The sequence below is a fragment of the Xenia sp. Carnegie-2017 genome, unplaced genomic scaffold (assembly GCF_021976095.1).
Source record: "Xenia sp. Carnegie-2017 unplaced genomic scaffold, XeniaSp_v1 HiC_scaffold_14, whole genome shotgun sequence".
Taxonomy (NCBI): domain Eukaryota; kingdom Metazoa; phylum Cnidaria; class Anthozoa; order Malacalcyonacea; family Xeniidae; genus Xenia; species Xenia sp. Carnegie-2017.
This window is the reverse complement of record NW_025813447.1, coordinates 13,505,954-13,518,151: the sequence shown is the minus strand read 5'-3', so window position 1 is coordinate 13,518,151 and position 12,198 is coordinate 13,505,954. Positions and strand designations below refer to the sequence as shown.

Genomic DNA, 12,198 nt, shown 5'->3' with positions numbered 1-12,198 from the left:
TTTTTTTCTCAAAGTCAACAGCCTTTTTGAAGTTCTTTCGGACGTTTTTTAGGTTTGGCAGCAATTCTTTCATGGCAGCATGTCCAAAATTGAAAATTTTGGAAAGTTTTCATCTAGTTCCCATCCATCTCAATTGTATATAGCAATCAACATAAATATCTCGCATTTAGTATTATTTAGATTTTTATATTCTCCCAGTCCTTGCCCTCATGCATAGAGTTCGATGCAAAAATCTTCACTGAGTCAAAACAGTTTCAGTTTTGCACATTGTCCAAAAAGGCATCTTTCCTTGCGTAGTATTTGAATTTCGAGCCATTGTTGTTATTTGATAATTAATGCAACGGATAATAAAGAAGACAATATAAAAGATTGCATTAAAATTGCTACACAAGACTGTCACCATGAGGATTTTATCATATTCATTTCTCAAAATTTAAATTACAGAAATACAAAATTAAGAACAGCTGAAACAAATAGTCAATACATTGCTGTATTCAATAATGTAGGAGATAATGAAATTTAAAAACATTATTGTTTAATAAGGCATTATCAAAAAAATTTATGGAATGCTTAATAGATGAAGTAAATAAAATGATCATGGTTATATTGTTTTCGACAATCATATATAAAAAGTGAACATAAGAAAATAAGAAAAATATTTTCCTAATGAATTGAGACCAATAGATTATGTAAATATTTATTTATTTCTGAAATATACTTTTATTGAATAAATATAATTCTTTTCTTTACGAGAAATGACCTGTATAAATAGAGAGTAAATTTTCAAATTTAGTATAATACTTCTAACGAAAACAACTTTTTTAATGCAACAATCCCATTCCTTTTTTCAATAATGGTGTGAATTTGATGTGCTTAAAGATATAGTAAATAAAATAGGAAAAATAATAATAAAATGTAGAAGTATCATTTATTAATGGAAAAACAAAGACAAATAATACGTTGATGAAAAGTTTGTTATAAAGTTTGGAAGAATTTTCTTGAATATTCATTGATTCCAGAACATCTAATCGAGTGTGATTTAAGAGATAGTGAAATTTGTATTTCATATAAAAAAGATTTTGAAGAAGAAGAAAAATTATTGAATTTTTTTTAACGAAACAACTCCATTCCAATTTTTCAATTCTGCTGTGAATTTGATGTATTCAAAGGCATAAAGATAAGAAAACAAATGTAGAAGTACTATTTAGTAATGAAAAGGACGAAGAGAATATATTGATGAATTTTTGTCATGAAAGTTTAAAACAATTTTCGTAACTATTCATTTTTCTGAAGTTCTAATCAAGCGTGATTTACGAGTTTCTAAATTTCGTGTTTCATATAAAGACTTTGAAGAAGAATGTTTGTGATAGTAATATTTTACAAAAAAACATATGAAAAGCACATTTTACTTTGGATCTAAGCGTATTTTTAATATGAAGGATATGGTTGATCATAAATTCAATGATTGTAGAAACGATGAACATGAATTTCTTCATTATTAAAATATAATGAATTATATACTAATAAAGAATTTCTTAGAGAAGTTTAGAAAATATGTGTCACATGAATGCATAACCAAAAAGATGAATATCGTAGTTAACAATTTTCATCATTTCTAAAGTCGAATTATGGTTATTTATATTCAAAATGTTGAATTTTTAAACAATTTTGTAACAAAAAAACAAACACAAAACACCATACTTAGTTGTATTAATATTTTGACGTCTTTCATAAGAAAGTACTTCAAAATTTAATTTTATATTAGTTGCAAATTTTTCCATCTTTTACTTTAATATAGTGTTCTGGAGTTAAACAAAACTATCAAAAAGTATAAATTTTCTCTATTTTCCACGCTGCTACACATTGATAACCTGGTTTGTCACTAGTATCTGTATTCCATATCCATCCACCTTCTCTAAAATTGTTTTTGGTAATAATTGGCTGAAACCAATTTGAATATTTTTATAATGTTGTTCTTATTTCCCAAATAAGTTAAATTCTCAGTTGTTAGAATTTTCTAACATACAATTTATATCCATTTTTATTTCACTTTCTCAGTGATTTTTAGTCGAGCAAATGAAAATTATAAACGATATGGGCTAAGTACTTAAATTTAAATACGATGTTGGAATTGACAGTCTAGATGTTCGTGTAGTTGATAATGACGGACTACATAATTTAGGGATTTGTGAGGTTAATGATGGTGAGGGTGTAAATAAAATAAGTGTGTATAAACTTCTCCTTTTATTGACTATCATTGTATCGCTTACATTAATTTACTATATACATTTCCTTAATTTTTATTTTAAATATATGAAATTGCAATTCATTTTCTTTTTAAGTCAGGTAACATAGATCTTATTTCATGTTCTTTAAGATTTAATGTTTTTCCATTAGATATTAAATCATTTCCTAAATCAAAGTAGGTAAAATAAAATTTTTTCCGATTTATTTCTATATCTTTTTGGTTTATACCATGATCATTAAAAAATTTTGAAATTAAATTGTGATGTTGTGCTTTTGAGCCTTGATATTATTGAGTGTTTTAGAGGAGTAACTTGTTCCAATACCTTTGCTGTAGCTTGATGAGCAAGCATAGTTGCCAAGATTTCAGGAGCACCACTATTGAACAAAAATAAAGTAAACCAACTAATGAAATATGCTGTAGAATACAGACAATAAAGGTTTGCGATTGTAAAAACAACATTATAACATCACATGACTGAAATATATTTTGTGCAAGAAATGTTTGTGTCAACATTATGGTAAGGTAAATTGAAAATCAAAAACGTGATTTTGATTATTAATAAGTGCATTTCATATTAACGTTTTATTTAATATAACTTTCCATTACAATTATTCCATGTTGTGTAAAGTACAATAGTTATTTTAATGTTCGACAGCTTATTATCAACGTAAATCTTACTGTACCTTTCTCGCAAATATTCCAAAGCAATGTGAAGACATTCTCCATGAATTTCTTCTTTTGAGCAATGCATTGAAAACGATTGTTTAGGAACATTTTCAACATCAGTATAAACCGCACTTCTCTCGACAAACGAATTTAAAAAATCTTGAGCTTGTTTCACGTCTTCATCTTTTTCCTCGGCACTCATGATGAAAATGTGATCGTAAAAACACAACAGATGTCCACTTTTAACACCGCACGATTAATTTCGTAAAACTATCACCATCTTAAAAAAATAATGGATAAGTACAAAATTCAAACAAACAGACACAGCTATTTGTTTAATATAATACAATAAATCGATTATCGACTGTTTTGATGAACATTCTGCATTAAGGATTAAAGTATTTCGTGTAGCCCACGCGTGCCTTTCCTTTACGTGTGTTATTGCCACCATTGACTGCTGTTATATGTTGTTGTTATTGGTATTGCACGTTGTTGTGGTTTGATGAAACGAAGGATAAACTTTAACGCAAATCAATAATGATATTCAAAATTACAGATAAAAATTCTGGGAATAGTTAGTATAGTTCGATTCCAATCTGAACCAAAATCAGTGATGTGAAGATTTGTGTATTTGTTAGTCTATTGATTTTCGGAACGTTTATTTTCAGAATAACGTTTGTTTTTGATGAATTTCTTGGTTGGTAAAGGTGATGCATAAAGATTTTTCAATTTTGCTAAACAATGAATATAAAATAATGGACTACTGTTTTTAAACACCATCAAAAATAAAGAACTGCTATGAACAGGTGGACATTTAGGTGGTCAAGTTCATTATGTAAGGAGCCGATTTGAAGATAGCCTTTACTCTAAGGACTTTGCTTTAACACATCTGAACCAAAATCACCATTCATCAGATGACATCAAATATTTATCGGTGCATACATACTTTACAAACATTGATTATCAGTGGACGAAATGAAATAGAATTCTCGTAGTTTAACGTACATCTTATAATCTTATATGGTGTGGTATTTTCTTCTGGCTCAATGTGTCGCATGATTTGTATATAACTGATTTAAGTTAGTTTTAGTTTAGTTTACATATGACATTTTACCAAATGCAGCATTTTCTTTCATCATCATTACCAACAGAAGAAGAGTTATTGTCTTCAATAAAATCAGTATATATTTCTAATTTCTAAGAAGCTACAAAAGTTTTTTTGCTGTCAAAACGATTTCGAAAAAGTTGAAACAGTTGATACATGGCATTTTTCTCCTCGCCGTTGATCCATTCCATTCTAAAAAATACATCAAAGTCATCATTTTGTTTGAGTCCTCCAACAAACACATTAAACTCAAGAAAAACATTTTCTAATTTCGCAACTTTGGGTCTTCGCTGACTTTCTTCGTCTGAAGAACAAGATCGTTTGTTTCCATTTTCATAATTATTTGATGAACTCGAAGAGCAACATATGATACCATAATCATTTCTGTCCACTTCAGTTTCCTGTGTAATTTGAAATTCTTTGTTATTGATAAAAGTGTCACTTGTTGTTTTTAGTTTCCCTACGTTAAGGCGACGTTTTCTTCTCTGATTAGCCCAAGTATTGAACTGCGCTGAACAATACAATTTTGAAAGACTATCTTCATCAGTCCTTGATACAACAGTTACCTAAATGCATAAAAAAGCAGGGAAATTTCAACATGTTCCACATAAAGTTATCTTTGACGAGGAAAACTAAAACTGCTAGTTCATAATTGAAGCAATCTCCCACGTATGGTAATGGGATGTTTACTTGCACTAGATGAGTAAAAGACATTTAGACATGTCGTAGTAAAGAAAAGCATACAAAATATTCATAACTGACCTCCAGTTCCCGAAGTATTTTTTCAACAGCAGCTGTGATTGTGTTTATTATTTCAATCGTTCTGGAATTCTTTAAAACCAATTTAACACCGTGAACATAATTATGATGAAATAAAAACTGAAGTGGCTTTCCTTTCTTTTTTTTCGGTAACGGTAACTTGAAAATCAAAAGCGATAAAAGAATCGATTTATATCAATATTCAACTAGTGATAACCACAACACTAACAAGAACATATATTTATGCTTGAGTACAGTATGTTACCGTTATAAAGATGTCAGGTAAAAATGTCCAAGCGATTCCCCATCGTGTAGTACGTCCTTGATTGAATTCAGTTGTTTTTATCTTATGGATCTACATATATCGATAATGATGATAAAAAATAGACAGGAAAATACGTGTATTACACTTTCTCTTACATTGGAATCTTTTAACTTGGCCAAAATCATCACACTTGACTTCTTACCTAACATTGTAGTATACCATCTACAGGAATAAAAATTCATTGTTAACACTAAAGGATCATTAACATCAATAACTGAATATAGATGAAAAAACAGAAATTTAACTCATAATTACTTAATCCGAGTTCGCAGTCTCAAACTATCAGTGATCATTTTTGCAACAAATTCCACTTCTCCTCCAGACGTCAAAATCTCTGATTCAGATCCAGTACAAATGGAGCTAGGTTTCGAACGATTAATACTCCTTGATTTGTTTTTAAAGACCTCCGAAGAACTACTGAAGAACGGTGGATTGCACATAGAAAAATGATAAATTTTATCATCACGTGATAAAAGCTCCTCAAGAACCACATTTGACTGAACAAGACGAACTACAGAAAAATATTCGCCAAAAGTTGCTAAAATAAAAATCAGTAAATCTAAAATATTTAGAACTATCAAACCTTCAATTTTTTCTTGAAAATTATTTCGCTTAACATTGGCGCATGCGTACTCATAAGATAGTGAATCAATTTCGGAAGCGCAAAATGTCCATCCATTCATTTTGACAGCAAGCAATGGATAGATACACGAAGCTCCAGTTCCTGAGAACAAATCATAACAAATTGCTAAGAAAAGGTTTTGAAGAATGATGTAATGGGAAGGAAAATAGTGACATCGTCACGGGAATCACCTATTGATGATGTAATGGGGATTCCCCAAAAATATAATACATAGCTGATGCAAGAATATCACTTCACCAAAGCCAGTAACGATTCCGTAGTCGAGAACTTTCACAAAATGGAACATAAAAAGGGATATTTCAACAACCCTTACTCTGGAATAGAGAAATGCCCCACAGACGAAGATGGATGCAAAGCCTACTTGCCATTACAAAAAGAAGCGCAATCTGAATGCATGAAAGGATGTAAGTGTATATACATCGTCACAAATTAGAATACAAAGATAATTTTCACTTTGATACAAAAATCAAGTTAAAATAGCAAGTTTTGCTTCCTTAGTTAAAACCAATAAAAGACTACGTGTAAATAATCAGAGCCACAATTGATTGCGCATTTTATGCAAATTCTCGACTATTATGATAATACAAATTGGACTATAGATAGTACATGTGGAGACAACATTCATAAAAATGGCAACGTTGCAGAATAATTATTTAGGGGGTTCCTCATCAAAAACCAGATAAACTAGTTTTGGGTTAACGACACATGACTAAATTTGCTCATCTTGTTAAAGGTTTTCCTCCTCTCCTAATAACAAATGATCATGAGAAAGAAAATCATGCTCTTCAAACAGATTATATCGTTGGAGCTTCACTCCTCCTGACAGTTGTCTTGATGATCTTCTTAATATTAGCCTCCAGACGCTGGAGAACACGTTCACAACAAGACGAAGAGAATAGTACGTTCATTCACACATTAAAACATTAACCATCAACTTATCCTAACTAATTTTTTATGTAGATGTTCATCACGGTAATGTACAACATACAGACGATCATCACGGTAATGTACAACATACAGACGATCATCACGGTAATGTACAACATACAGAGACGATCATCACGGTAATGTACAACATACAGACGATCATCATGGAAATGTACAACACACAGACGATCATCATGTTGGTGATGTACAACACACAGACGATCATGTTGGTGATGTACAACATACAGACGATCATGGTGGGAATGTGCCCCGAGATTTGAATAAAGGAGATCATGATGGGGATGAAATCTTTAGAGTTCAGAGATAAACGATTAACCATTTCAATTTGTCACAAATGTTACGTTGTATTAAAATTTCGTTTCTTTATTGTAGTAATAAGAAATGTGTATGTAATATGAGCTGAAATGTTTTTCAGTTGGCGGGTTTTCCCTTGTCTTTGGGTCTTTCCCTTTAAATAAATTGACATTTCATTGACTATTCGAGGTGTATAACAGTCATTCGTTCATAGCGTTATTAAAGACTGCTGAGAAGTTTCTTTTCAAATTCAAACAATGGTCACAACATGTAAGCTTGGCTATTTTATGAACAAGGAAACAGGCTGCGAAGATTGTCCCTTAAAGGATGATGGCTGTGAAATTTTTAAAACATTGCAAGAGGATATATATTCGGAATGTAAAGAGAGTTGTAAGTACAAAATTACAAATCAATTGTGAAGATTATTAAATACAGCCCGTATTTTCACAACCTATATGCTATATTTCTCCTTCTGAACACTATTATTTACTAAGTTCGAAATTTCACGAATCACATACATAGTGCGATAAAAATTTTGTTGCTTACGACAGCATTTTTATATATTAGGGAACTTTTCCCATTGAAGTTAGAGCTCACAATTTAAAATATGCTTAGTCTCTTGCTTCTTTCGTAAATATTTAACATGACGCACAATATTTTAGTTCTTATATTGTAAAACGTTTAAGCGCGTACTGTATGGAAAATATGAAGCTTGTTGGTTTCTTTCACGTAATTATTGCGCTAGAACATTACAAAAGATGAAGTATTAAAAATCTTCCATCATTTATAATATTTATGGATGTCATTGAAGCCCATTCAAAAAGTATTGAAAAAGGCAATCTAACAAATATTATTGTATTTAGGTTTTCCAAATACTCAACCATCAACAAATAATGAGAATATATATATTGTTCTGTATTCTTGTGTACCTGCATTTCTTATACTCATTGGTGTATTGATATTTGTTGTAATACGGAAACGAATGCATCACAGTAGAAAAGATGATGAAGAAAATGGTAAGATAAATAACACTAGATGCTCTATGAAGCACAAGTAAAGATTGTTTTATGTTAACTGATATTCTTAAAGAAAAAGTCTTTGATTTTTGAAATTCCTAACTAGATAAATTAATGATATCCCAATTTTATAACTTAATAACATAACGTGTTCACTTACAACAGTTCCTTTGCACACACACAAATGTTGGCTTTTTTGTCTCCCTTTTCATGTCTCCCAAATTTATCCTTTCACAGTCAACTTTTATTATATTAAATCAATTTCCTTAAATACTATAGGTGAGGTAGATATACCTAACCCACAAGACAACAGAAGAGATGTACCATTGGACCTCAATAAGTTTAGCGATGAAGAGAGTTACATAGAACAACTGCCTTCTTGTGATCAACTATGAGCTGTATAGCAGAATAACATATGAACATGAAAAATGTAGTTATTTTTTTGTGATTTTCGTCCACGTACTTTTAGTGCTTTAATAAACGGTTCACCTGGAATGAAACCCATTTTCTACATTATCAACCTTCACTTAATTATTTTTAATATTAGACACTAACCTATATCAATACCAACCACTTGGTCTACTTCGTGACCTGGTAACATCTGCAGTAAATCTTCTATCCAGTGGATATAGTTCAACCTTAAAGGGACAGTAGGAATGAGTCTGTTTAATGGCAACTTTACGTTTAATCCAAAGTCCTCATGTAGCAAGGTCATTGTTAATTGACGCAATGTTTCAGCATTCTTGAAATTAACAGTGAAACCACTTGATGTAGGAATCAAATGTTTACGAAATTCAGGGTACATTTCGCCAAGTTTTTCAAAGTTTGCAGGTGAATTCTTATATTTATTTCGAGCATGCATATTGACATATTTTATGGTATGTTGTAAAATACAGCATCATCCAATATACGTCATGTAAGATGTTTTTGAAATTAAATGTGATGACGTCACTATATTACCACTTGCCAGCGACCGTTCCGCGCAAATTGTTTTGCGAGTGGTTTCCAGGCTTAAGTTGTCTCACTGTCAAAACTATTTGGTCTACACATTTTATGGAGTATGTTTGACACGCAAAACGTGACGTTTGAGTCGGAAAACAACGTACAAAATAGTTTGTACCAGTCGCTGACAAATGGTAATAACCAATGAGAGTATAGCCCATATAAAAAATCGTGCAGCTTTTTAAAATTGCAATTGTCAGTTCTTCTGGTTCGATTAGTTCACGGCAAAGATGAGTATTTACAATCATTATTTCAATCAGTCATTGTTCTCTGTTGTACTTCTAACCAATGATAAACCCTGTCTTAATAATAAAGATTGCTGTTGCGAACAATAAGGCGAACAATAAAGTATTTGCATTAAATTTGTTACAAGGAACTTTTAACAGGAGAGAAAATGTTTAAAACGCGATTTCTTTTATGTTTTCTTTTTGCTCAAAGTTTATCGTGTCCAAATGGACAATTTAAGACTGCTTTTGTCGAAGAGTGCGTTGACTGTCCAATTAACGCCAAACTTACTTGTGATAACGAAGGATTGAATAAAGAAAATTGTCGGGAAAGTTGTGTTTCACAATCAGGTATGTAAGAAGGTCATTATAGTAACATAGTACTGAACGTAAAATGTTTAATAATGTGTTCAATAAAGCATTAAATATAAACTTTTCGATTTGAAAGATCGTTCACTTACAGTATAAAGGAAATCCCCTATGTCTATGGAATCATCCAAACAAAAGCTTCTTTATCTCCAGAGTTTAAAGACGTTTTCCCTAGATTTGATAAAATTAAAATTAGTAAAGTTTGTGTTAGAATTGTAGTATATTAACAAAACATACACAAAACTCAAACAAAAAGTCATTTTTATGTTCATTTCAATGTTGACTCATTTTTAGCAAGAATAGGTTAAGTATGAGTATTCAAATTTGAATTTCTTTTATATCATTCAATAACCAAAACCAGAAAGTGAAAACTTTGTTTTTTTTTATTTATAGCATCTGATGACAGGAGTAAAACAACTATAAAGGACAGCACAATTGACAAACTACCAATTGTTGTTGGTGTTGGCGTGAGCATCCTCGCAGTACTTATCGTTTGTATTATTTTCGTTTGTTATTATTGGATTTTGAGAAACGATCATCAGCCTATACAGGAATGTACGCCACGTCAAGAAAATGTGAGACTATCTGAAGATGGTCAAGCAATAGATGCTGTTTAATTTTGAGGAAGTTAAAAGTCTTCAATGAAGTCATTGTCAACTCAATAAGTCATTGACTTGATGAAAATAGTTTACACACAGATAAAAGACGATTGTATAATCTTTTACACATTATCACCTCTTTTACTTACACTAATTTTGGCATTTTCAAAAAAAATCCTTTAAAAAAATGTACAATTTTTTAATGAAGAACTTGTGCGCATTATAGACATATGAACTTCTTTCAATGAAGATATAAATATTTTGTAGAGTGATAGTGAATTTCTGTGTAGTAGTAGTTACATGAAGTAGCATATAAATAAAAAATATACAAATAATGTTCTACTTTTGTGAATAAAACTGCAACTAAAATGATGGACACTTCTTGTTATTTTATTGTATGGTTTGTATGGTGGTGATGACGATCAATGCATATTATCAACGTTAAACAATACTTGATGGTGTAGTTTACACAAGCAAACAAATATTTACAGGAATAACGTGGAATAACGATCATCATGTTATTCATTTAAAAAAATTAGCCATCTTTGAGTTTGAGTGTGGAAATATATTAAAAAAGAAACGAAGACTTTTTATCTACTAATTACATTGTATAAAATAAAAATATATTTGTTTTTAAGTCCTAAGTCTTACAATCATAGCAACTTTTTTTTTTAATGAAATTGACGGTTGTTAAATTGTATAAAGTCATATTAAGTAGTATTAAGTGACACAAATTGGCATTATAAGTAGTATTGAGTGACACAAAGAGATATTTAAGTGGTATTAAGCATCATATACTTATTTTAAGTGGTAATAAGCAACATTAAGTAGTGGTCACAAACGTGTTTCCCTGTTCTCAGTATTTACTAATTATTTGTCACATAACATACAGTTTAATGACAATATAAAAAACTTACATCAATCAACCTGTTAGAAAAGATACCGAATTACATGAATAAAGTATCATGAGCTATTTTAGCACAGTAATATTTAAAAGGAAACATTGTCGTTCAAAACGGGAAGAATTAAATAGATTGCTCGTCAATAACTTAAACTAAACAATGTAATTTTAGTAAAGAAGCAATTGAAATACAGTTAAGAGTGCTCTTCACAATTTTATCTTAGCACCAGCGCATAATACTTTTATTACACTTTTCAGTAGAAATTTTTTAAACTTGCGATTTTGTCAAAGCAACATATATTTACAGGGTATCCAACAGAGGTTAAACAAAAACAAGGTAAAAACTCTGATTTAAAACAAAACGTAAAATGAGCTTCATTTACCAAACAATGAATAACACCAGCACGACAATGCACGAGCTTTTTGTGTCTGTTTCTATGTCAAAATCATGATTTTAGAATTAAAAGTTTTGGGAAGTTAGAATATGGCCTAAAAATATGGCGTTACAACTTTGTATAAGAAAACAACGACTATAAAATGAGAATCAAACAAGATTAAAGCAACATTGTTCACTATACTTAAATTCAAATCGCCGAGGCCGGCTCAAGTGATATAATGGCAAAATTGATTTTTCAAACAATTTCAGGTAGTTTTCCTAAAAAAATTACATATAAAGGGGCTTTCTTGCAAAGAAGGCCAGGAAAATCCAAATAATTATAGAATCAAAAAAGATGGATGATTTTTTTACCTAATTATAGGATTTTTCATTGTGGTGACACTCTTGCTTCATCTTTTGGAGAGTGGCCATGGAACATGTTTGAATGGTGCTCATCAACAAGCAAGATGTGACACTTTTTTGAAAGAGTTAAAAACTTTGAAAAAGTTCGTATGCAATTTCAGCAACTGTCTAAAAACGAGGTATGTTAACATTATCATCAGTTAGATTCTATTTACTTTACATTAATGACATCTTCATATTCGTGTTTAGTGTATCGCCTCTTCTCTGGCCGGCAAAGATATATGTCGAAAACCCAAACAAATGAAAATCGTGAGCTTTCGACCACTTGCGTTAAATATAACAGTAAGACAGTAGATGTTC

General features: G+C 30.7%; 3 protein-coding genes across 4 annotated transcripts; 1 reads left to right on the top strand and 2 right to left on the bottom strand.

Annotated features, from left to right (window-relative positions):
- Positions 1 to 2,483: 2,483 nt before the first annotated feature.
- On the bottom strand, positions 2,484 to 3,321 carry LOC124435326. The gene is made up of 2 exons (XM_046985262.1): positions 2,932 to 3,321; positions 2,484 to 2,622 (listed from the first exon to the last, which is right to left on the bottom strand). Exons 1-2 carry the CDS (start codon positions 3,114 to 3,116, stop codon positions 2,484 to 2,486), a joined length of 324 nt encoding a protein of 107 aa, XP_046841218.1. The 5' UTR covers positions 3,117 to 3,321.
- A 503-nt stretch (positions 3,322 to 3,824) lies between these two features.
- LOC124434517 (RNA N6-adenosine-methyltransferase mettl16-like) lies at positions 3,825 to 8,905 on the bottom strand. Its single transcript, XM_046984406.1, has 7 exons — positions 8,560 to 8,905; positions 5,687 to 5,827; positions 5,359 to 5,614; positions 5,199 to 5,265; positions 5,044 to 5,133; positions 4,782 to 4,937; positions 3,825 to 4,585 (listed from the first exon to the last, which is right to left on the bottom strand). Exons 1-7 carry the CDS (start codon positions 8,864 to 8,866, stop codon positions 4,112 to 4,114), a joined length of 1,491 nt encoding a protein of 496 aa, XP_046840362.1. The 5' UTR covers positions 8,867 to 8,905; the 3' UTR covers positions 3,825 to 4,111.
- Positions 5,965 to 10,567, top strand: LOC124434518. 2 transcript variants are annotated; one of them, XR_006944807.1, is made up of 6 exons: positions 5,965 to 6,150; positions 6,480 to 6,644; positions 6,707 to 7,378; positions 7,852 to 8,004; positions 8,284 to 9,581; positions 9,993 to 10,567. XR_006944807.1 is itself a non-coding variant. In XM_046984407.1 (2 exons), the coding sequence occupies exons 1-2, from the start codon at positions 6,024 to 6,026 to the stop codon at positions 6,671 to 6,673; spliced, it is 321 nt and encodes a 106-aa protein (XP_046840363.1). In that variant the 5' UTR covers positions 5,965 to 6,023; the 3' UTR covers positions 6,674 to 6,691. The 2 variants fall into 2 exon arrangements, 1 of the variants encoding a protein (XP_046840363.1); XM_046984407.1 differs by lacking the exons at positions 6,707 to 7,378; positions 7,852 to 8,004; positions 8,284 to 9,581; positions 9,993 to 10,567 and having other exon boundaries at positions 6,480 to 6,691.
- The last annotated feature ends 1,631 nt before the right edge of the window (positions 10,568 to 12,198 follow it).